The 23,797-nt window shown below is 45.6% G+C and overlaps 1 protein-coding gene across 1 annotated transcript in view; it reads right to left on the bottom strand.

Annotated features, from left to right (window-relative positions):
- The window catches only part of TTC21B (tetratricopeptide repeat domain 21B), a 1,345,192-nt gene that overhangs the window by 443,008 nt on the left and 878,387 nt on the right, over nt 1-23,797 (bottom strand). The window contains exon 23 of the mRNA XM_069616283.1: nt 6,386-6,536. Within this exon, the coding sequence (XP_069472384.1) occupies nt 6,386-6,536 (151 nt within the window). The remainder of the gene's footprint in view (nt 1-6,385; nt 6,537-23,797) is intronic.

The raw sequence follows: 23,797 nt of genomic DNA, 5'->3' as shown, positions 1-23,797 counted from the left end.
AGTTTGTAAGTATGGCAAGCACTCTAATTGTCTCTTTCCTTGCAGCTTAGTTTGTGTTAAAGAGACGCCGGAGTATTTGCAGGCGTTTTATTGCGACGAGCGGGATGGACATAAGTAAATACCTGCTTAATGTCTTTTCTTTTGCCTTTCAGATGTTGGTTTGCAGCGCCGGAGTCCGCGGAATGCCAGTAAGTTGTTAACGATGCTTTGTCTTTACAGGCGGCGATGCAGAACGAAGAAATCCGGAATCCACAGCGTGCCGGTAAGTATGGCAATGCTTTTGCCTTTGCAGGTGGAGATGCGGCGTGACGAAGCGGCCGCAGCCTATGGATCAGGTGAGTGAGTGCTGCGTGTAAAGTTCGCCTTGCTAACCTGTTGTTTCTGTTCTTTGCAGGTGCTGATGATGTCTGGATACTGAAATGGTAAGTAGGATTCTTGCAGGTCCAGGATCAGAAGAAGAAAAGCCGGATCAGACTCGGTGAGCGTTCTGCTGCAGATGCAGAATAACGCGAAGCACGCTTCATCTATCCGGTGTGGTTTAAATTGCCTTGGAGTGATGAGGCGTCTTCTTCCACGGCCCCGCCTAGGTAAGAAAAGAGTTCCAGTTTCCAGAAGAGTTCCAGTGCTGTATCCAGGGAGTGGAGCTGCCCCACCCAGGTAAGAACGTAGTCCCTGTTCTTAGATAGCTTCTAAGTGGCTGGTAAGTAAGCAGCATGGTCTGCTGCAGGTAAGTCCACCCAAGCATCCTCACACCTATTATGAGCCCGGCGCTTCCAGTGCCGGGACCAATGGTTTTGATGAGCCTGGTGCCACCGGCGCCAGGACAAGGTCCAAAAGGTCCCAGTGGGGACCGGCTGGTGCCTAGGATTAGGGTTAGGGGCCTGGTTCCAAGGACGTTGGGCTGGTCCTGGCTCCTTGGAAGCAGTGATCATGACAAAGACTTAACCGCAAACTACACTGAACTGTGTTATCCTCTGCAAAGACTCTGGTCCATTGACTTTGGGCCAGGCCTCTTGATTTGATTTCCCCACTGTGGTTACTTTTTCTAGATTGCCCTGCTTACTTACTTGTTGGTGCTGCTTAACTTTTGTCTAACTTTGTCTTTCCCTCCCTTTTAAATTACTGGAGTGCCATTTTGCTCACACTTCATTTTGAGCGTAACTTGTCCAGAATCTATTGGGTGTGGTGTAGTGTATTAAGAGTGTGATTTTTCAACTGCTTTTACTTAGTGAATTATTTTATAAATGATGTGTAAATAAATATATATTCTTTTACTCAGAAACCTTGAGTTAGTGTTGGCTTGAACCATAGTAGGTTGCTGTCCTTTGTGTAACTATTGATACTGCTCACTTTACTCTTGAGATAAGTCTGGCTGCTCAGCCATCGCCACCACTTTACTGTGTAGTACAGGCTTATACCAAAGGTGAATTTGTACTGTCACTTGTAGTCTTAATTTAATCCACTCCTGGTTTATCCCCAGCATTTTGGATAAAACAGCCAGGCTGACAGATAAACTTAAGAATGCCAAACCCCAGAAACTTCAGTGGAATGACGAGGACAAGCTATGCTATAACATCTTGAAACAGACTCTGTGCCAGAACATGATCCTAAAGTTAGCCGACTTTTCTAAAGAGTTAATCTTACAAACAGAGGCCTCCCTCACAGGACAATTAGCGGTCTGGTCCCAGGTTTTGCGATGGATTACCACATCGTATACTATTCACCAGTCACAAACTGTTCCCACGCAAACAAAAATGACTGTGCTGGAACCAGAGGCCCTGGCCATTAAATGGGCTATAATCCATCTTAGATACTACCTCTTAGGACGAAAGTTTGAACTATTTACAAATCACTCACCCTTAGTGTGGATTAGCCACACAAAGACAACAATCCTCGGGTCATGCTATGGTTTCTAGACCTACAACCCTATTGTTTCACTGTAGAACTATCAGGTCCCAGTGGCGAAATCCTGCAGGAGCAGACTAATAGCCCTCCAGATCCCCCAACCTTGTTCACCCAACAGTGAATCTGCACAACTATTAAGTTGACCAAATTGGGGGAAAAAGGAAAGTGGATAAAATACAAAATGATCAGGGTTCCTCTGGTTCCCTCTGCCTCTGCTTCCTGGGCGTATCAGAACTCTGGGATACCTGCAAATAACACATCACATCTCCAATTAACTCTTTAACCTGAATCCTTTAGCAACTATAATTCAATGTTTATAGATATATTTATTTATCTATCTCCCAGAGCCACTGTTCGTTACCCGACTGCTTCTGTGTACTGCCAAGAGACAACCTTAGGAAATATTAACTTTGTGGCTGCTGCTTTTCTGCTGCTGCTGTTCCATCAAAGACACTTTGTTTAATGAATGTCTTACTTAAGGCAATGTTTCATATTCTACTGTCCTGCTGCACTCACAGTGTCTCCAAGCCTGTGTTGTCTTTAACCTTTCAAAACTAAACACTGGAACCTCCACTGCTAAGCTCTCACTGTAGACAGGAAAATCTGTGTGTCCTTTTCTTCAGTTAATTTTTTTGAACTCTTTTAAATGCTTAAATGCTGTGTAAATTCTGTGTACATTGTATGTTCTTTGCATTCATATTACTATAAAAACAACTTGACCTTTTAACATTCACTTGGAGCATTATGTTTATCTTAACTGTACAAACTGCTCAGAAACCGATGATTACTCTGTGCTGCTGCCGGCGTGTTGCACGCTCCTCAGACCGACTGCTTTTATATTTCACACGCGCGCATTGCTCTCTCCTGATCTCACCGCGCAGTAAGGTTCCATCAGCTTCTTTTCACAAATTCCATGCTCGCAACTCAGTCTGCCCTCAGCTGCTTGACCCGCAACATGACGCGAGGAAGATCTCTTCAGTAACGAAAAGCTCTGCGCTACTCAAACACTTCCTCCTCACGCTGAGGCTGCTATTAGTTCCCTTCCTCCAACGCAACCTGTTTTCAGACACGCTCACTCGCACCAAGCTTTGCCTCACACACGCGCGGGAGAAGTCCTTATAATTCTATGCTATGCCGACGCACGCGTGAATGGAAAAACTTCAGTAATTACACGATAACAGTCTTCGCACAAACTTTTTAAACGTATATAACGACTTCTTTAACTATTATTTACATACAATGTTAGAATTAAAAAATTAACACTTCTGTTTTTGAGCTGCTTCTGGATTCTCATTAATTCTCTTTCTTTACTGTCACTTATCTGAATAGATGATCATGGCTCTTTCAGATGAATCTCCTCTTAGAGTTCAGACAGTTTACTCTGGTTTCTCAGTTTCCTCTGGAGAACTTGAGCGCTGTGACCTCTTCATATGGGATCTTGAATGAAAAGCATTTTAGAACCTCCCCAGAGGTTCCAAACTGCATCACAATAGTCTTAGCTAATTATTGCTGAGCAGGAATTTCACCATCTTGAACAGGGAGAATGACAGCTGGCTTACATAATGGTCAAGGAAATATTGCAAACACAACCCAAACTCAGCCTAAAAATAACAGTACTAAAGCTACTAAAGCCTCCTGTACCCAGGGACCTGACAAGAACATTGATAAGGTAAATAACAGGGAAATGTCGATTTTCTTTCCCGGTTCCCCAGTGAAACTTATGTGGCTACATCGCATGGAGGAAGGGTATGTGAGAAACCTGAAGGTGTCTCCCTGATTAGTCCCGGGATCTGTCATCCAGGTGGCCAGGACACGGCCATCGCTATTGGATCCAGTTCCTGCGAGTGGACAGTGAGGGAGGATCACCTGGATGGGGGGTGCTTGGGGAGTGGAAGCGGGACACTAACACTCGAACAATGCGAGAGACGACGGACAAACAACAAGGCCATTTACCCGACATGTCCCAATGCCAGGTTCCGGCAAAGTCAGGCAATTAACCTGAAACACACACCTGATGGCCCTTTCCATTCCCCACAGGGGTAAAAAAGGTGGAGCATGAGAGCACAATACGAGCAAGGCAAACTGCACAACTAGAGCCAACTCAGCACAGCAGTTCAAGCAAAGGAGAAAGACGGCGCGAATCAAGGGGATACCAAGGCGAGAAGTCACCTTGTCCTTATCGACAGAGGCCTGTGAAACCTCCAGAGAAGGAATCAAAACACTGCAAACAATAGCCAGCTTGTGCTGCAGCAGATGTCAACGGAACATGGGCGCCTCCTCCGCTGACAGCCAAGCTGGGGATTGACGCGTGGCCCAATGGTACCGGCCTTGACTCCACAGACAAGAAAGCCAAGCAGTTCATCACAGCCGATGAGTTGAGGGGAGAGCAAATAAAGAAGCAAACTGTGTTGAACGAAAGTAGCAAGCGCTGATTAAAGAAAGTACAAATAACTATTGATACGCAAGGGAAAAGCCAGCATAGCAGATTGAAGCACCACGTGGGTACTCGCTTGAGAAACTCTCGGCGATTACCCTGTTGTTGAACTATCATAACCACAAGGCCTTGGGAGAAAGGCGAGAAGGAGGCCAAAGCGGTCATAGAGGGGGGTATAGTAAAATCCTATGTACAGTCGAAAGCCTTTGACTAACAGATGATAGTGGAAACTAATGGAAGCAAATCCCGCATCGTAAAGTTGGCAAGAGTGAACCCGACCGAGGGATGCCGACCAGGGGCAAAGTTCCGACTGACAGTGTGTTGACAAGCGTGAACCCGACCGAGGGATGTCCACAGTGAACTGTTTAAAAAGACATTAAGATTTGTGAATGGCACAGATGAAGATTGTATTGAAAGCCATAGTGAACCCGGCGGAGAGAGGCTAACAATCGGGAGGGATCTGAGCCCGAATGAGAGAGATCCCAGGGTGAAAAGGTATCACCCAAAGTGCAAGCTTTAAGGAACTTTTGTTTGTTATTTTATTGAAGACATCAGATTCACAGAGGCAAGAGACTTTTTTTTGTAGAAATGTGACTTAACCACCGAAGGCCCTGACAAGCTGAGAACGGAACTGCTAGCTCGTGCTATGAACGCTTGAGCGTGTGCTATGCTCCAGAGTCCAACCTTATCCCATGCTCAAAACGTGGTGAAGTGAGACCCGACTGCCGCATCCCGACTTATTATTTGTAAACACTTCTTTCTTTTCCTGTGAACCTTTTTTTGTGGGAGTAAAGACCTAGAATAAATATTAAAATGTGTATACATTCCTGTCTAGATTGAATCATTGTGTATTATATTGTGTGGATTCACTTGAGGAGCCATGACCCCACTCTCCTGATAAAAGTCCTGACTGCTCTCCACATTTGATCTTCTAGGGCCTTACAACTGTATTAATGCCCAGTCACAGTTTAAAGAGGAAGGTCGCTCAGAAATGGTACTGGCCCAATCGATTGAGCATTTATTTATGAGCATACATCGATCGTAAAAAGATTTCCAATGCATCTTATCTTAGTTTTTCTCACATTTACACATGCGAAACTGACACGTCGGGTACCACCATCTTGCGCTAAACTTAGCCGTTGATCCATCGCCCTAAGTTGAAGTGACCTAACAACAGTTATTCAGATCACCCACCCCTCAAGATGACATCACTAGACGCGCATGCCTCTTTTCATAAAGCCAATGCGCGTCTCATGTCAACGTCCTCTGTACGCAATCTTCTGACGTGTCTCCATGGAAATGTCAAGATGCCTCTTTCCTCGATAAGTATAAACAAACCCTTTCTGAAAAGACAACATTGGAATATATTTTTCCTTTGTGCCAGTCCTTTTAATTCTGAGCCTCCGCTACTTCATTTTGCACGGTTCCGCCATCTACCAAGTATGGCATATTGAGAACAGGCTTACACTACCTCAAATGAATTAACTCTGTAATCGCTTTTTATGCAAACATGTTTTATATAATGTACAACTGAGACCCCTCTGTGAGGACACAAGCCATTACAAATGATGAACAGTAAAGGTGTACATGCTCTTATACCGATAGGACTTTCTACATAAACTTCCACATTTTAATGATTGTAAAGTGAAACGATTTTGGGAAAAAAACAGGCTTCAGTACTTTTTAATTTAGAAACCTTTCAAGCATACAAAGGTGACTAAATAAAAAATACTGGAAGGGTTGATAAATGATGTTACTTGTACATGATGGCCATCTGGAAGTAGAAGTAGCAGCAGTCATCATGTAGATTGTAGGGGCAAATAAAAAAGGGCAATTTGTGATGTCACTTGAAATCAAACTAATTAGCATAATCATGTTAAACCGTATAACCTTTTAACAAATGTTCACGCTGCACTGGGTTTCCGAACTTAACTTTGATTGCTGATGCACTGCATACTGCGCTATGCTTCATTTACCTTCTAGATTACATGTTTCCCCCTTTCTCGTGCTGGCTGGATTTCCCCAGCAGCGTCGCCAAAATCTTACCAGAGATACAGTCCTTTGCAGTAGTGAAATCCAGGTTCAAGTTTTGCTCTTGATGAATATTTTTCTGCTAATTCATTGAATTTAGGCACTTCTTCAAGCTTTCCAGCTCGTCTCAGAAGATCGATCAAACGTGAGAGCGTGGCATAGTTATCTAATAAAACATCAGATTAAATACATGTTTAAATGACCTTTCTGAGCACAGACACTTGCAACTAAAAAGGAACATTGCGTCTTTGCACTGCATTACTAAATTGTAAGGAGAAAATGCAATCCTTGTGTACATTCTTCAGCTATATTTAACTGTCAAGTTCTAAGCAAATTGTTTAACATACATTTTGAAATAGCTTCCCTTCTAGCAGACCTATTGCACACCTATCTCAAATCAGCTGCTTTGTGAACAATAGAGTGCTTCTGTTCAATTGCATCTTGGTTTGCTCTAGGATTGGGCCATTGAATCTTTACATCCTCCCTTGTGAAGGGTGCACCATTTGTCCTGTTGCCAAAGCAATTGCATCCAGTTATGAAGACATGTTGGGCTCGATACTGTGAGAAACCTAAGGGCGTCCTCACATCTATTTCCCTGGGATCATCTAAGCAGGTGGCCATGGAAAGGCCATCACTTTCAGACCCTGACCCTATGGGCGGAGAAGCAGGGGAGGATCATATGGGGGGAGGGTTCCTGGGAAATAAAAAGGAAGGGTCCTCAAGTGAGACATGGTATTACCCCTTTCAAGCTCAGGATGAACCTTTGCCCCCAGAAACCTTTTGGTGATATGGACACCCTATTTCCTTTGGTCAGTATAACATTAGGAAAAATGACAAACCTAGATGAAGGATGAGAAAGAATAGGGTACCCTTGGGCGAGAGGGTATCCCCCTTTTCCTATTGACAACCCTTCCCCAACCTCCATAGGCTGTTATAAGCCAGTACCCCTAATTTCTCCACAATGGACAACTGACAGTACTGGGAAGAAGCAACTAAGAGCAATTAAGACTATTCTCTTTTACCACTCTGGTGCTGGGAAGAAGAAGATTCCTGCTAAGATCTGTGAAGGTCAGGCATGTCCCTTTGTGGTCAGGCAAGATTAATTGAGCATCCACCCCTGCAGCCTGTCAAGCGGCTGCAGGGGTATAGAAGGAGACCTGCCAAGTGGAAGAGAGCGACTGGGAGAGCAACAGGGGAGACAAAAGCAACAAGAGAAGCAGCAAGGAGGCTGGTGCAATTGGCAGGAGCGGGACACCGAGACGTGGGAAGCATGGTGGGGGAGCTGGGACTCCCTTTAGCTGGCTGAGCATGGTGAGGGGAGCTGTGCAGGAAGGCTGCCCCTTTCCCGATCACTTAAGGTGCTCATTCCCCTGTGTGGGAGAACCACCACAGGGGTGTCTGAAGGGCAGAAGCTGGAGCCCAAACCCTAAAACCAGAGGGATGTGTGATCTGTGCTGCAACAAGGACTGTGACCAGGAGGCAATGTGATTCGCGCTGCAATAAGAACTGTGAAAGCGACCGTTGAGTTTCTATTGAATGGGAAACCCGGTGCGCAAGTGTGTAAACTTTGTTATACGCTGAATACTTTGTATCGGAATGGTTGCGTGCCTTGCATAAGCACGTTTTCGAAAGTCTCCGATCTTTCCTTCTCAATTACCAAAGAACAGGGAAAAGCTGAGGATACTTTGTATCGGAGTGATCGCGTTTGGCAAGAAACACGTTTCAAGGACTCTGAGCACTGGGCAATCCAATTAAAGGGAAATAAACACTTACTAAACAACAGATAAACCGCAAAGGAATCATAAGAGAAATCATGATTATTGAATTTCAAACTGAACCAAAACCTTGTTACCAATCAGAAGTAACACAATGTGAATCCAAACAGGGAACATAACTTCCAATCCAAACAACTTATTGGATATTAAGAGTGGAATGAATCCAACGTTAATGGAAATATAAACCACAGCAGGTGGAGTTCTAAACTCAATGTGACTTTAAGGAACCCACAAACAAAAGGTGTTTCAGTATAATTTACAGTGGAGCTTTACACATTACAAGGAGTACTGATGTCCACTTGTGTGAAAACAACAACATTAAAAAGAACTAATATTTGAAACTTGAACTTCATAGCTTTAGTAAGGATGCCTTGCTTTTTGAACTGTTACTGAAATTTTGGGGAAGGGACCCCGGGTCCTGATTCAGACTATTTCCTCTTAAGTCCACGGAAAGTAACTTTGAGAATTGTTGTGGAACTGTTTCATAATTGGGCTGAAAAGAAGCTGCAAGCACGAAGAAGCTCATAACTTTGTGTTAAACACTGTTTTCTTTTTGGTTGCTAACATTCCTACACATTGTACAGATTTATTTGTGAGGGCAAGTATAGTATAGGTTTTGGACACAGACAGATTCTTCAGTTGAACTCTTGGACTCAAACTTTCCTTAGTTTTCTTTACGTAGGGAAATCCCACCTTAGCATATGGCAAGTTAGGCCTTTTTCCATCCTGACATTTAAGTTACTAAAAGTGTTTGTTTTGAACTCTGAATCTGTTGTCTGTGTCCTTCTTCATGATTCCTTCACATCAAATAATGACAATCCCATTACATTCAAGGTCTTCTATGGCCTGAGTTGACTATAACTATATTGGGAATTATTGTTGGGTTCTTTTCCAACTTCTGTATTGGGGCCCAACCAGATACAGATTGCCTACTTCAAATGTTGACCTTCACTCTGTTGAGATGGAAATTAGTCTATCCAACCCCCCTAGGCGCTTTAAAGTAAGGCGAATCGCATAAGCAGCTGTGTAATGTGTTAGGAGGGAAAAGACCTGTGCTAAGAAACTGTGTGGCTATAATGGAGCGGGAATGATAGATGCATAGATTTAGCGTGTACATAAAACAGAATGTCATTTTGTAGTTATGGTAGACAAATAGCCTTGCATGACCGCGTGGTACAACTTTAGCTCATTGGAGGAACTTGAATAGGCCCAGAGCATTAGGACGGGATGAGCCAGCATGGCCAGTTCTCATGTAAGTGTCCTCTTGTCCTTTCACTGTTGCAGTTACATAGTATCACTGGGAGGAATGTGCCCGGCAAGGCTGTGAGGTGACACCAGGCTCTTCTCAGTGCCCATTCATCACAGCCAAACTATCAGGAGAACTGTAACCCCCACCCAGTCTATCCAGAGCCATGGCCCACACCACGGACCCAGTCGAAGGACCCCTGCATTCCATGAATTGGCGAGTGACCCCAGCCCCTCGCCATAAAACCAATGGCCATAAAAGATCTAAGTATGTACGGCCGTTTCATCTCTCGTCATAAATACATCCTTTGTAATGTGAGATACAGGGAGGGCTAAATTAGAGATCAAAATGAGGGTGGAGGCTTTGGGTGCGAGAGGTGCGATATCAACAAAGTGCAGAATGTGTGGTGACTGTATTTCTTCCTCCCTTCCCCCTGGCACCAGTCCCCAAGCCTCCCAGGTGCATGCCAGAATGATGTAGCAGTAGGCTTAGTGTATCATAGTAGCGGTTTTAACTGTAACTCACGAGAAGCCTGGCCTTCACTCCTTGAAGAGATGAGCCCAACTGACCCACATGTGAAAATATAGATGGTGGAAAAGAAGACCAATCATAGTCTGGCATCCCCTATGGAGCGGGCCCACATATAGGGTCTCACCAACCAACCAGTTATGCTACTTTGTCCTGTATGCTGATAACGCTGCAAAGTCTTTTAAGCCTCTGCTTGTACTGATCTTAGCCAGAACGTTCTCAGGCAACAGAGTCCTTTGCTGATAACTTTGTATTCTGTGCAATTAAACCTGGTTATCCTTACAAGCAATCTCTTGGCCTTATTCCCTAGAAGGTTGTATTTTTTCTGGCGTGAGCATAAACAGGGACTTGCCTTCAACTCCCTTTGTGCATGGATGCTTGAGAATATATGGAAGGACTATGTTACATGGACTGCTCTATGATTCAAGTAGTGAGTTCTAGCTTGCTTTTAGCAATAGATTTCTAATTCAGAATGGGCTCTTTTGAACAGGGGTGGCAAGCAGGAAAATTACTCGGATCATTCTTTATTGAAAGCTTGTAGAACATTGATCAGCTTTCAAGTATGTAAATCTGTGTAGTTTTAAATAAGACCTGTCTGTAAAGGTTGAACGATGGCCACCACAAAATATTTCAGCTGTGTGCTATTGGAGGTTTTAGTGAACACATTATTCTGCCATCATATTGTGAGAGCCAGTTTACATAGCCACAAGAGTTACCATGACAAAGAATCAGCATGTAAAATGCGGTGGCTTTATGAGAGCAGGGCAGAATTTAAATGACTGTCTAGGGCACTACCCCCCCCCCATCAGTGGTGGGTTGGTAGATCAGCCTGAAATGCATCCAATTGGGACCCATTTAATTAAATTCCCTTTTCTCCCCAGAATCAACATACATACGTTCATTGCTCTGCAAGAAGCATTCCTGGCCCTATTCCTGACACTGCATAAGTGAGGCTCTGTTGCCCTTCATCCTCAGCATCACCACAACTGCTTTGGTCCATTAGGAGGTAGTGGTGGCTATAAGAGTACACCAAGAGAAGGGCTGCTTCTTGGAAGGACATTGTCAAAATTCTGGGAGTGCAGCAGTGATGATGTGGAGAGTTCTCATGACTCCCTTTTCACTCCGCTGGGTGCAATGTCTTGACTGCTCCACAAGGTAGGAGTCCCCCCTGCACCCGGTCTACCTACCTTTCTCACAAATGTTACGGCTCCCTGCCCTCTTTAATGCTTCTCCTCTGTCGCTTACCGTTTCCCCAATTGATTTGAGAGTCTTCCCTACTGTGTTTTTGCAGACCTCTCCCGTGGAGATCAGGTACCCTCTTACGCATGACTGGGCCTCCCCACTTCTGACCTATATCATTGTTCAGAACTCCTTCCTACCACCCTCCTTGGCCTTTGCCAAGTTACCGTCTCCAGTTTACTGTTACTTGGTTCATTAGTAATAAGTGGAACTCTTGCTTTCTAGTGCACCTATACTTGGAGCCTAGGCTCACATGAGATTGTTCAGTTTTGCTCTCACTGTAGGACCTTGTAACAGGAATTGTATTTCTACTCGTCGTAAACTGTGTTACACCATCTGTGAAACGATTATATTAATATGTTGTAGCTGGCATAATTGTTAGACTCCTCTCTTAAAGGCAGGCCAGTATCCGTCCCATTGGTGGTTCTGGTGGATAGCTCTTCCTGATAGATCCCCATAGTCGTCAAATGTTAAAACTTGTGAAGTTAGTCGCCACTGCCCACCCCTCTGCCCTTAACTGGTGTGCTTCCCCTGACCTTTTACCACAACTGAAGGCTGCTCTACATCTTCACCCTCACTGAAGTGGCACTTCCAAATGTAGGTCCTGCTCCAAAACAAGCAATGACTCGCGCCCCACCGCTGTGGGTAGAGTGCCTCATTTCCAAGTGAAAAGAACACATTACTTACCTCTGGTAATGTTCTTCCCATGGATTCCTCATCTATGATAGTCTATCTCCACCGTAACTGCTCTTCAGAAATGTTTTACACCACCAGGTAGTGCAGCGCAGCTCAAGGTCTGTTCAGCTCGATAACCTGATGTGCCTGCACCGGATTTGACATTAGGGCCAATAAATATAAAGGTACCATGCCCCATTACCTCAGTGTTTTTCCCTAGCACTCTGAAGCTGAGGGACCACAGAACCAGGAGGTATACTAGCTATCCGCCAAGAGGGGTAGGTTGGGAGGGCAATGAGAAAAAGAACATTGCCAAAGATGAATACTTTCTTCTTCTAATGGATTGGTTCCTCCAAAGGATTACTCATCTATCAAATACTCCCATAACAATACATAGATCAGGAAGTGGGAGAAGAGCAAGAGGACACCACCTATATCAGAAAACCCTGGAGCACCACTCTACCAAATGGAACAGAAATTGAGACAACTTTTGGAAGTAAGGATGGCCTCACTCTCAACATTACCTTTTCTTTAGAGAAACCCAAATGAGGAGCTTTAACTGACAACACCTTAACCTCACCCACCAGTCTCGTAGAGTTGATGGCCATCGGAAAAATCACCTTTGGAGTGAGCAACCTAAGAGAACATGAATGCATGGGCTCAAACGGAGTGCCCATAAGAAATACCACCATGGAATTAAAAAAATCGCATGATGGAAGAGCAAATTGCCTTTGGCGAACATATTACACAATACCAGCAAAAACGTCATAACCATGGGGATTGTAAAAGACGGCCCTTGCTCAGAGGTCCATTTGAAAACTGAGGTAGCATCCAAGTACGGCCCATGCCAAAGAAAGCAGAAAATCCAACATAGAGGATGTGGGATAAGAAAAAGGATCAAGAATCCTATCCTGTCACTATGTCAAAAATGTACACCACCTGCAGGCATAAATTAACGTAGTGTCAGATCTCTGAGTTGTGAGAAGGAAGTTAATCAACAAATCTTGCTCCCTGTATCCAGACTCCCAACAGCCAGGCATGAAGGGTCAGTCTAGTGGGGTTCTGTTGGATAACCTACCCCTTTGACTGGAAGAGCAGTGTCACTCTCATCGGAAGGCACCAGGGAGGACAGATGGATATATCGAGGAATTCTGGTTATCACGTTCTCTGAGCCCAGAGTGGTACAATCAAAATCACCATGGATCTGAACAGGTGCAGCCTCTAGAGAACCAGCTGAATCACAGGGATTGGAGAGAATTCATAAAGGAGGTTAAAGGTCCACACGACTGTCAGTGCGTCCCCCAGAGCTACATGTCTAGGAAATTCCCTGCAGAACAACTTCCCCTCTATGTTCACACTGGAGGCAAAGAGGTCCACTTGAGGAGTCCCCCAATGGCAGAAAATCTCCAGAACTTCCTGGCACTGCTCCCACTCATGGGAAGCCTAAGTCTGCCTGCTTAATGCATCTGCAATGATGTTCTCCGTCCTGGCGAGATGGGCTGCAGTCAGAACCATATCCTCAACTGGAGCCCGGAAACACAGTTGCATTGCTTCTCTGCACAGAGACAATTATGCCAACATTACCTCATGTGAGGGGTTATAATTGTGAGACGGACACAAAGGTATTGTTTTCTCAATGTTTGCCATTTATTGAAATAAAAAAGGGTGAGATAAACGCCTATCTTTCCCTATCCTAACTAGAATGTCCCTACACAGAAACCTAAAGAAAGATGATCTAGTGTTAGTTAAGAATTGGTGCAGTCACACTGTGTGAGACTACACAAGACTTATCTGCTTGGTATTAGGTAACCCACCTTTTGGTATAGCTCTGTACTACACAAGTTGGTAGTGTGACTGAGCAGCCAGGCCTACCTCAAAAGTGTATAGTGAGCTGTACAGATGAAATCAGTCAATACAAGCAACCAAGTAACACTTACACTCAAGGTTTCAGTTATAATTATTTGTTTATTTATACATACGTTTTAGTTATGCATTCTTTAAAAAAGGCAATTGTTTGTAATGGTTCAAGCAAACTTTGGAATCACTTTTCAAAATCAACAAAGTTGGTGAATACTCTTTGAATATGTTAATACATTTCTCCTACACCCTGAAGTGACTTCAATAACAAGGATACTATTGCATTTATATATAACACCAATATACTTTTTAGACTCAGTTTCAGAAAGGAAGGGTTAAATAAAAATAAAAAGATTAGAACATACTTTCTTATCAAGTGAGGACAATTTGAATCCTCAAATGAAATCTAGGTAAGATTTTCCCAGCAGTAAAAGTGGTCAACAAGTTACAACCTACAGAAGGACAAGCAATGCCAAAGGCAATGGATTCAGAAGAGTGCCTTTAGGGAACCAGGCCAGCCAAAGTCATTTGGACACATTCTATAGTTCTGATGCACTTCCTGGATAAAAGTATTTCACAAAGTCAGATAGTTACGGAAATCACTGTAGGAACACAAGCTGTTAAGGCTTAGCAAAAGGGAGTTGAAATCAACCTAGAAAGTTAAGAAAGTGCAATTCTCAAGTGAGAAAGCATGACTTAAGGCAAGAAGGTAAGTACCTCAAGCCCAAACAGTACCTCTGGTTTGAAGAAACTGGCCCAGCTGGATTCCGTCATAATACAGCCAAGCAGACATTGGTTCCTGAGCTTCTCTGTTGATACGAATAAGGAGGACAGCACAGCAGGAGGGCTTCACCGGACAATTCAAGGTCCAGGAGGTTGCAGCGGGCTTCTTTTCACAATTTCTTCTTTGGATGCTAATTCCAGTGGTTGACTCAGCCTCTAGTCCCAAAACCCTCGCCTTTTAAGAAAGTTTTCCCATTCATTCCCAGCCAAGGCTGTCAATCACGCAGCAGGGTGGATGTCCTTCCCAGACAGCCAGCCAGCCAATCAGGACTGGTTTCATGCAGGCACACCTAGAGACAAAAGGCAGGGGCGTTTCTGGACCCTCCCTCGCTTTCTGCCCTTCCAGACACATTGGAGCCAGGGGCGGGCTTCAGGGCTGAAGCCCGCCAAAGGCAAAACACACAAAGGGCTCAAATCTGTCTCAACGCGCAGAGTAAAAGCCAAGAAAGACCTCCCAGACAATGGTGAAACATGACGACAGGGGCCATTTTGACAAAATAGCTGTACTGCAGTGGAGGGTTCATACTGTGGTAGAAAAGCACACTGGTAGCAAAAAGTAAACCACTGCCACCAGTCATTTAAAGTAGTGAGGGAAACAAGAAATGTTACATGAGAAAGTAGGATAAGGGGCTACTAGGTAACCCCCTAGCACTCCACATACGATGGTGTGTGCTGGACCTTCAAAGAAAAAGGTAAGTAAGATCATTTAGTCTTACTATTCTTGGCAACAATAGTTCACCTAAGAAAAGGTGTTTAAACCTTAAGAGAAATCCAAAGGATTTCCCATCGACACTGCACTGAGGGTGCTGTGTGTCACTATATAAAAAGCAGATGCCTACAGGGCTCGTCAGACTCCAAAATCAGTGAAAACATAAAATCCAAATCAGGGAAAAACACTGGGTGTGAGAAAAAGGTCCCACTTAGTCCTAAGTCCAGCAAAAGAGCTAGGGGTCTCTAAGGTGGGAGGAATTTAGCACAGAAATGAAAATCCTCTCTAACACCTAGCGTCCAATAAACATCTGACCCTCACACTAATAACTTTAACAAAAGTGTACAAGGAATAATTGCCTGTCTTCAGTCCAACAAAACAGTGCAAACGTCCAAACTTATAGTTTTTAGAACACACTCCATGTGACCAGGATTGGGCTCCCTTCCCCTAGATCAATTCAGGAATACCCTTGGTTCTATTTCAATAAAGTTCTGTTCAGTTCAACACAAGGTATCTTGTCCATCCACTGCATCCTTCCACCTGGTAAAGCAAATGTCTCTTCCACAAAACACTAGGTTGCAAACCATGGCAGTTTTTCTCTATACAATGTCTTTCTTGGGATTCAGAGCAAACATTAGCATTTCACAATTATTCTTTCAATTGAATGCTTTTGTCAGTATAGCTCAACAACTACTTTTGGTGATGCCGCAGTTTGTCAAAATGATGTTACCAATGTCTTTCCACAACACCGTTTTACTACAACCACATCTCCTCAAATCAACAGTTTCTTTCCTGGTTCACTCTCCTGCCAGGAAGAAATCTCCTATTACAGTTGATCTCTTCTATTGGAGGCAACGCAGGTTACAGAGTTCGCCAAACTGGTGTCTCAGGAAAGGAGAATTACACTCCGTGTTGCTCTTTTATCTCTTTGCTATAGTCTCTGAGCTGTTGGCAATGTGGGTTACAGTTTTCCTCAAATTGACGTTTCATGAATGGAGAATTGTGCTCTTTTTTGCCTTCTACTTGCTCGGTATTCAGAATTGTGAAAACCTTTCACTCGGAGCGCCCCGGGTTTACCTTATATTAAAGGCCAACTCACCGAATCTGTTCGGCATCTCTGTGTTGCTCCCTGCTGCTGCAGCGGCTCCTCCATGGACCGTGTGAGGCAGAAACCTGTGCAGTTCCCTCTGGGACCACTGCAAAAGATTTAAGACTACAGGTGTTTGGCAGTAAACCCACTTGGTAGCAGTCTGTACCACACAGATTCACTTGGTAGCTGTGGCTGAGCAGTCAGACTTCCCTCAAGAAGAGTTAGGCAGTATACAGAGTATTCACAATAGGTCAAGAGAACACAGTAGAACAAGTAAACACTGACCAGGGCTTGGTGTAAAAGAGATATAATTATTTATTTAAAAACACATCTAGAAAAACACACAGGCACTAATAGTAAGCAATTCAAAAACACGGTCACTAAAAGATATACACTCCCTTAAAAGAATATTAGACAAGTCTTAAGCCCCACTTATTTTCAGACAGCGGTGAGCGCTTAACGTAGATGGCACTCTAATCGTTCGTTTTTAAAAGGGACAGAAAAGCAGAGAATAATTTGAAACAGATCCCAACACTTTTACAAGAACATAACAAGAGAGATAGGCAAAGTAAAACCATGAAGTTAGAGTTCAATAGGCCGGATCCACTTTAGAGGATCAAACGAAATGTGTCCAAGGTCACCCGGTTGCAGTGCACAAAAGTCTTGTAACGGTTCAAAAAGGAGTTGGACCAAAGAAAGGGACCAGTTAGAGGGTCAAGGCGGCCAGCCCAGTCCAGAAGGTTAAGGGGTTATTATTACCTTGTAGCAATCTTTAGAAAGGGAGGCCTGGTGGACACGATACCTTAAAGTGGTGAGAATACTCCAGTGGGGGCAGTTGTTCCTGGCAGCGGATGCAAGTCGGTGCTTCATCCGGGGGAAGAGGATCTCGTCGGGGAGGAAGACAGGAGTCCGTTGCACTGCCAGGGAAGAAACCAGCCGCAGAGTTTCTCAGGTACAAGGAGCGGTCCGTTGATTCGCGGTTCAGTGGCGAGTGGCTATCCGGCCGCCGGGGTGCTTGGCACGGGCAGTTCGACCACAAACCGGTCTGGGTGCAAAGAAAGAAGGTAAACTGGTGTGCCCACCAGTCAGGGGAAGAAGCCTCTCCAGCCGGGAGATCTTCTCTGTCGTCGGGAAGTGGTGAGTCGGTTCCGCAGGGCTCCACCGGTGGTGTCGTCGTGGTAGGTTGGCTCAGCTTCTCCCTCATCGGATTCTCAGGTCCTGTGGCGACTTCTGAAGTTCCAGTCCCCAAAGCCCTGCTTTTATGCAGCATACCCCCATTCACTCAGCCTAGCTGTCAATCAAACATGCTAAGTGGTGAGCCGGCCGGCTCACTACTTGGGCCAATCACACAAGAGTGCCACTTGAGTTACCAAGGTAACTCAGTCCAGGGTGCCTAAACCACCTCCGACACCCCCTGGGGTACCCAGGCGGAGTGGCACCACTTTTGGAGGCTTCTGTGGAGAAGCCCACCAAAAAGTGGAACAAAGGGCTCGACTTGGGTTGGAGTCACAGAAGAGAACACAAACGCCATTTTAGAATCGAGTCCTGGCAAAAAATACCAACCAGTGAATTAATATTAATTAAATAAACCGGCAGTATGTTCGAGGCTATGAGAATTAAATAATTAAAGTTGGTAGCCTCGAACAATGGGAAAATTCCATAGGGAAATATTCGCGGTCGAATATAAAAAGTAGTTTCCACTGCCACCAGCCAAAACCCAACCAGGGGGGACGGAGACGTGCCCACTCGACTAACAGACCCCTGGGCAATCGAATTGCCCCGACCAGTACATCCACAATATGATGGTTTGTACTGGTTTCTGTTAATAATTTGGGACTAGTTGTCATGATCATTGCTTCCAAGGAGCCAGGACCAGCCCAACGTCCTTGGAAGCAGGCCCCTAATCCTAGGCACCAGCCGGTCCCCACTGGGACCTTTTGGACCTTGTCCTGGCGCCGGTGGCACCAGGCTCATCAAAACCATCGTCCCGGCACTGGAAGCGCCGGGCTCATAATATGTGTGAAGATGCTTGGGTGGACTTACCTGCAGCAGACCATGCTGCTTACTTACCAGCCACTTAGAAGTCCTCTGTGAACAGGAACTACTTTCTTACCTGGGTGGGGCAAGCTCCACTCCCTGGATACAGCACTGGAACTCTTCTGGAACTGGAACTCTTTTCTTACTTAGGCGGGGCCGTGGAGGAAGACACCTCATCATTCCAAGGCTATTTAAACCACACCCGATAGATGAAACGTGCTTCGCGTTATTCTGCATCTGCAGCAGAACGCTCAACGAGTCTGTTCCAGCCTTTCTTCTTTCGATCCTGAACCTGCAAGAATTATACTTACCATTCCTGTATCCAGTCAACAGCAGCACCTGCAAAGAGAATAAAACAACAGGTTAGCAAGGCAACCTTTACTCGCAGTGCTTACGCACCTGATCCATCGGCTGCAGCCTTTTCCTCACGCTGCACCTCCGCCTGTGAAGACAAAAGCATTGTGATTACTTACCGGCACTCCGCGAATTCCGGAATTCTTCGCGCTGCACCTCCGCCTATGAAGACAAAAGCATTGTTATTACTTACCGGCACTCCGCGAATTCCGGAATTCTTCCCGCTGCATCGCCGCCTGTGAAGACAAAAGCATTGTTATTACTTACGGGCATTCCGCGGACTCCGGCGCTGCAACCCAACTTCTGAAAGACAAAAGAAGAGACATTATACAGGTATTTACTTACGCCCATCGCGCTCGTCGCAATAGAACGCCTGCCAATACTCCGGCGTCTCTTCAGCACGAATTAAGCTGCAAGGGAAAAAGACACTTAGAGCGCTTGCATTTACTTACGCATTTCCAGGTGCTCACTCCATCTTCCATCTCAAGAGTCCTGCAAGACAAAAGGGAAAAGCATTATACAGAGTCCTGTTCAATATTAACGTGCCACGCACCTAAAGACTATAAAGACTAAAAAGGTGTCTGGAAACTCACCGCTCGTGCAGTTAACGACGGTAACGATCCTCTGAGTTCAAGAGGCGTATGCTTCACCAGTGAAGGAACTGGCAACGGCACCCTGCATCAGACGCAGATGGAGAGTCCAGCATTCACCTATCTAAGGTGAGCACGTTGACCTGGGGGCTCTACGGAGAAGCTAGGAAGAGAGAGAGAGAGAGGGACATTCAACAACCCAGACCATTAACCCCCATATTTTTTCACCTGCAGAAACCTCACCCTACGAGTTCGACACACAGTGCAAAGAGGTTCGACCCCAGAAGCCAATCGAGTCCTGCACATCACTTTTCGAGTCACAGACACCTTCCTGCCAAGACCAGCGCCTCCGTGGGAATCAGGTGAGCGTTACACTAGTAAAGCCAATGGTGACTTTACATGCCCTCGGAGACAGTAGTCAGTCCCAGGGTATGGAGTCTATGGTGGGGTGTCACTATGACACCCCTGTGTTACTGCACGGAGGGTGCTGTGTAACACACATAGTAAAAACACATGAGACCCTATGGAATAAAGGACCCCATAGCCCATAAAACACATCTAAAGTCAAAGAAACACACTCAAATCATGCCCAAGAGTGGGAGAAAAAGTCTGACTCTTGGCAGGAGAAAAAAACAAACTCCAGAAATCCAGCAAAGCTGCTGGGGGACTCACTAGGTTAGAAAATTCAGCCTAAAGAGATAATTCTCCCTAACAGACAGGTAAATCATTTGACAGCTCTTCCGTATTTGCCTCCACCTGCACGTCCTCTGCCTTGAGCCCGGCCGGCCCCACTGGGTCTATGCATCCTCCAGCACCTCCAGGGAACTCAGATCGGGTCTGGAACACGTCTCTCCTACAGCTGGGCTTCTCTCCTTGCTGCTTATCACGATGCTGCTTACTGCTGCGCATACTCTGCCAAACTGCACACCTTCTCTTCCTGTGTTGGCTTCTGCTGGTGTTCGCACTCCTACTGCAGCTCCAACCATCTTGGTATCATTCCCGACTGCCTCTGCTTCTACTGCTCCTTTCCTGCTCTTTCCACCAAGCTATGGTCCCTTTTCAAGTTTAAATGTCCCACTCGGGTGCTTTGCCTAGTAACAACTAGACTGCATATTTCCTTCAGTGGTATCTTTGACCCTCATTGACTCCTGGTCTTCCTTCCTTGTCCCAATACCACAGGCATTATGGATCCTGAAGTCCATAATGGGTTTGAGTTTTTTATATAAATTAATTTCTACTTTGGTGCACTGGATGCTATCAGAGTTAAGAGATGTTATTTGAGTGATGTGTGATTTAACATTAGGGCTAAGACTTCTACCCAAGACAGAATCATGGCCATTAGAGGATGTCACATCTAATTTAAGTACTCCCAAGGTATACAACTTATTCTGTCTATGTAACTTTTCACAGAAGGTTCTTTGGGTTTCTTCATAAGAGGGACTTATGCAATGACAGCATCAGATATTTGGGAATTACAGAATACGCCTCACAAAAAGATGAATACTGCGTCTCTCCCAAAGGAGTCACCACTTCCCCCTGACAGCCATCTCCTCCCATATGATCCTCCCTCTCTGTACCATCTCCAGGGTTAGGATCAGGTAGCATGGGAGGAGCCCTTAGGCTGGGGTTTACTGATGACTCTGCAGGATTCATCACACTCACTTGTTGAAGTAATGCATGGCCACTGTGTTGTCCGTCAGGACCAGCCCATGCTTGCCCTGCACTGAAGGAAGGAAGGCAACCAGGAGCAGCCTGATTGCCCTCAATTCCAGCAAGTTGATGGGTTTGCAAGACTTCAAGGGAGACCACAGTACGCTCACTGTCAGGTCTCTGAAGGCTTCCAAGCATGCATTCATGAGTACTGTTAGTTGGGACCACGGTTGCCAAAGTAATGCCCCTTTCAGCAGGTTGTCTCATGGGCCACCATGTAAGGTCTTGTGAAATTCTTGCAGACCTGCAAAAGGTATGGCATATTTACCCTGAAACTAAGACCACTGACAATGGAGATGCCACTGAAGCAATCTCTTGCCTAGTCGAGCATTCGCCACTACAAGAATGTAGGAGGCCATGGAATCCATCACGAGCAGAGACTCTCCACGGAATTGAAGCACATTAACCATTTTGAAGATGTTCATCACTCGAACCTTGGGAGGAAAGCCCTGCCCAGATGAGTGTCCAGGACCTCACTGATAAATCGGAGGGACAGGGATGGCGAAGCCTTCATGGAAATTCGGGAAGACGCCCAAGATGTGCAACAGGCTGCATGTATGGTACAAGTGTGCAGACGCCTATTCTAAATAGTGAGTGTCAGGGCTGCAGCAGTGACAAGTGTGGGTTTGGGGCATCTTGTAGACATGGTGCACAAGAGACAGCAGCCTGGACCTCAGAAAGGCTTGCTGTGGTGCAAACTTCCATATTTCAGGACATTGTTGTGCCCTTATTGCAGGAGGCAGACTGGGAACAGCAGAAAGCATTATCCGGCATCTGGACCGGTAAAGACTTCAACTCCCAGCAAGCTCGCGAGCCAAAGAACTACTTTTGGGACAACGCCCGGCGGTCTGTGCATGCGCGCGGTGTGCGCAAGGATTCCCGCTTGTGCTAGAGGGCATGGACCGGAGAAGACGTGTGAGCAGAGGGCTCCTGCAGGCAGCGACCCGCGGGGCCACACCCCGCCTGTGAATACTGCAGGCCCTGTGCACCCTGGCAGATAAGTGCATTTATTTTTCTGTGTAAACTAATACGAATAAGCGACCGGCAAAGGAACGCTTGCAGTACAACTACCGATTGACTCAGTGTGTATGTGTTCTTATCTAGGAAGAACACGCCGGTTAGAATTCGATGCTTTGTATATGCGTCGGAACTGGGGGGAAGCTACGGCACCGCTCTGTAGTACAGGAAAGGAAAAGTTGCCTGATCATTTAACTTGTGCTAATTACTCCGTGTGAAGCAACACGGCTTGTCTACAAACAAGTAGATTGAATGTCTGATTGTACCGTGTGAGGAAACACAGTGGTTAACCTTAACTCATTTGTTTTTGGTTCCTTTGTAGCGGCGCACCACTGTAGTTTTCAGCAAGAACTTGTGTCAGCGCCGCAGTGCTACGGCAAGAACTGGGGTCGCAGCCTTGCACTCATCTCAGCAGCATCATACGAAGCTAAGTGCTATTTAGGTTATTCCAATTATTGTGCTGGGTAATAATTGCAAAGGGGCTATTATGTGCGTTGGTTGTGACTGAGAAACAACCAAGAAAGTGTTTTAAAACCAAGCGTGACAGGAACGCTTCTGCATACCATATTGTGCTATGTGTTCATGCTAATTATTGTGTTATAGAATGAGTCTAGGCAGGGATTTGGAGTCATGGTCTGCATGAGTGTAAGAGTGTGTGCAAGGGCGGAGTACCATTGATCTCAGGAGCACCAGTAGGGCACAGCAAGGCGGACCTTTCCGAAAACCCCCTTCCCTAACCATTACCTCTTCCTTACCCTTTTCCCAGTTACCCTAATTCCCCCTACCTATCCAATCCAATGGACCCTAACCCTCTTTCCCCAGCGGGTTGCAGAGGCCTGAGTTTTCTACCAAGCCAGGCACCAAGACCCAACGGGGAGGCAGGTGCACCTGCTACCTCCGCGCAAGATTGAGAGCCTGACAGTGAGCTCAGACGAGCCAGTCATCCAGGTAGAGGAAGACATGAATGCTTTATCTCATGAGGTGAGCCGCAACCACTGCCGGCAGCTTGGCAAATACCATGGGTGCCGAAGATAGACCAAATGGCAGGATCTTGAATTGGTAGTGGCAAAAAACAACCACAAATCTCAGGTATTTCCTGTGCATGAGATGTATTGTCGCATAAAAGCCTTTGTCCTGAAGATCCAGTGATACCAACCAGTCCTGTGGATTAAGGGTTTGGAGTTTTGGGGCCAGAGTCACCATCTTGAACTTGTCCTTGTGCAGGTACAAACTCAAGAGCATCAGATCAAGATCAAACACCTCCTTTGGAATAAGAACGTAAACCTAATGTAAGCTCCTGCCGCGTTCTAAAAATGACACCTGCCAGATAGTGCAGTTCGACAGAAGGTGATGAACCTTCTCCAACAGGAGAGTGTCAAGAGTAAAGAGGGGCGAGAAGAAGGATGGTCTAGAGGGCATTGAGCAAAGGGGAGACAATATCCCTGGTGGGCATTCGCAGTGCCAAAAAGGGAATCCTCCCCCAATAAGAACTGATGGTGGAAATCGTAGAGGCTTCACACCTGGGCAGAAGCAGGTGCTGTTGAAGCATAGATACCACATATAGGAGATCCCCAGCACATTCCACTGGAGTGGGGGGTAGCACAGCTGCTGCTTACCTGAGGACGCCTGTTCTCTATCATGGGAACATAGGGTTGAAACCCCCTCCCTCTACTAGCAGGAGCTGAAGGTTGCTGTACACCTATGCTCTGGGACTTAGCTATGAGGAACAGAACCCCTCTATACAGTCATCAGCATTAGCACTGAAAAGTTTATGCCCATAGAATGGCATATCCAGGAGGTTCGCCCGAGCATCCTGG

The sequence above is a fragment of the Ambystoma mexicanum genome, chromosome 9 (assembly GCF_040938575.1).
Source record: "Ambystoma mexicanum isolate Mex_15411 chromosome 9, UKY_AmexF1_1, whole genome shotgun sequence".
In the NCBI taxonomy this organism is placed as follows: Eukaryota; Metazoa; Chordata; class Amphibia; order Caudata; family Ambystomatidae; genus Ambystoma; species Ambystoma mexicanum.
The sequence above is the reverse complement of the archived record's forward strand: the minus strand, read 5'-3'. Positions and strand labels throughout refer to the sequence as shown.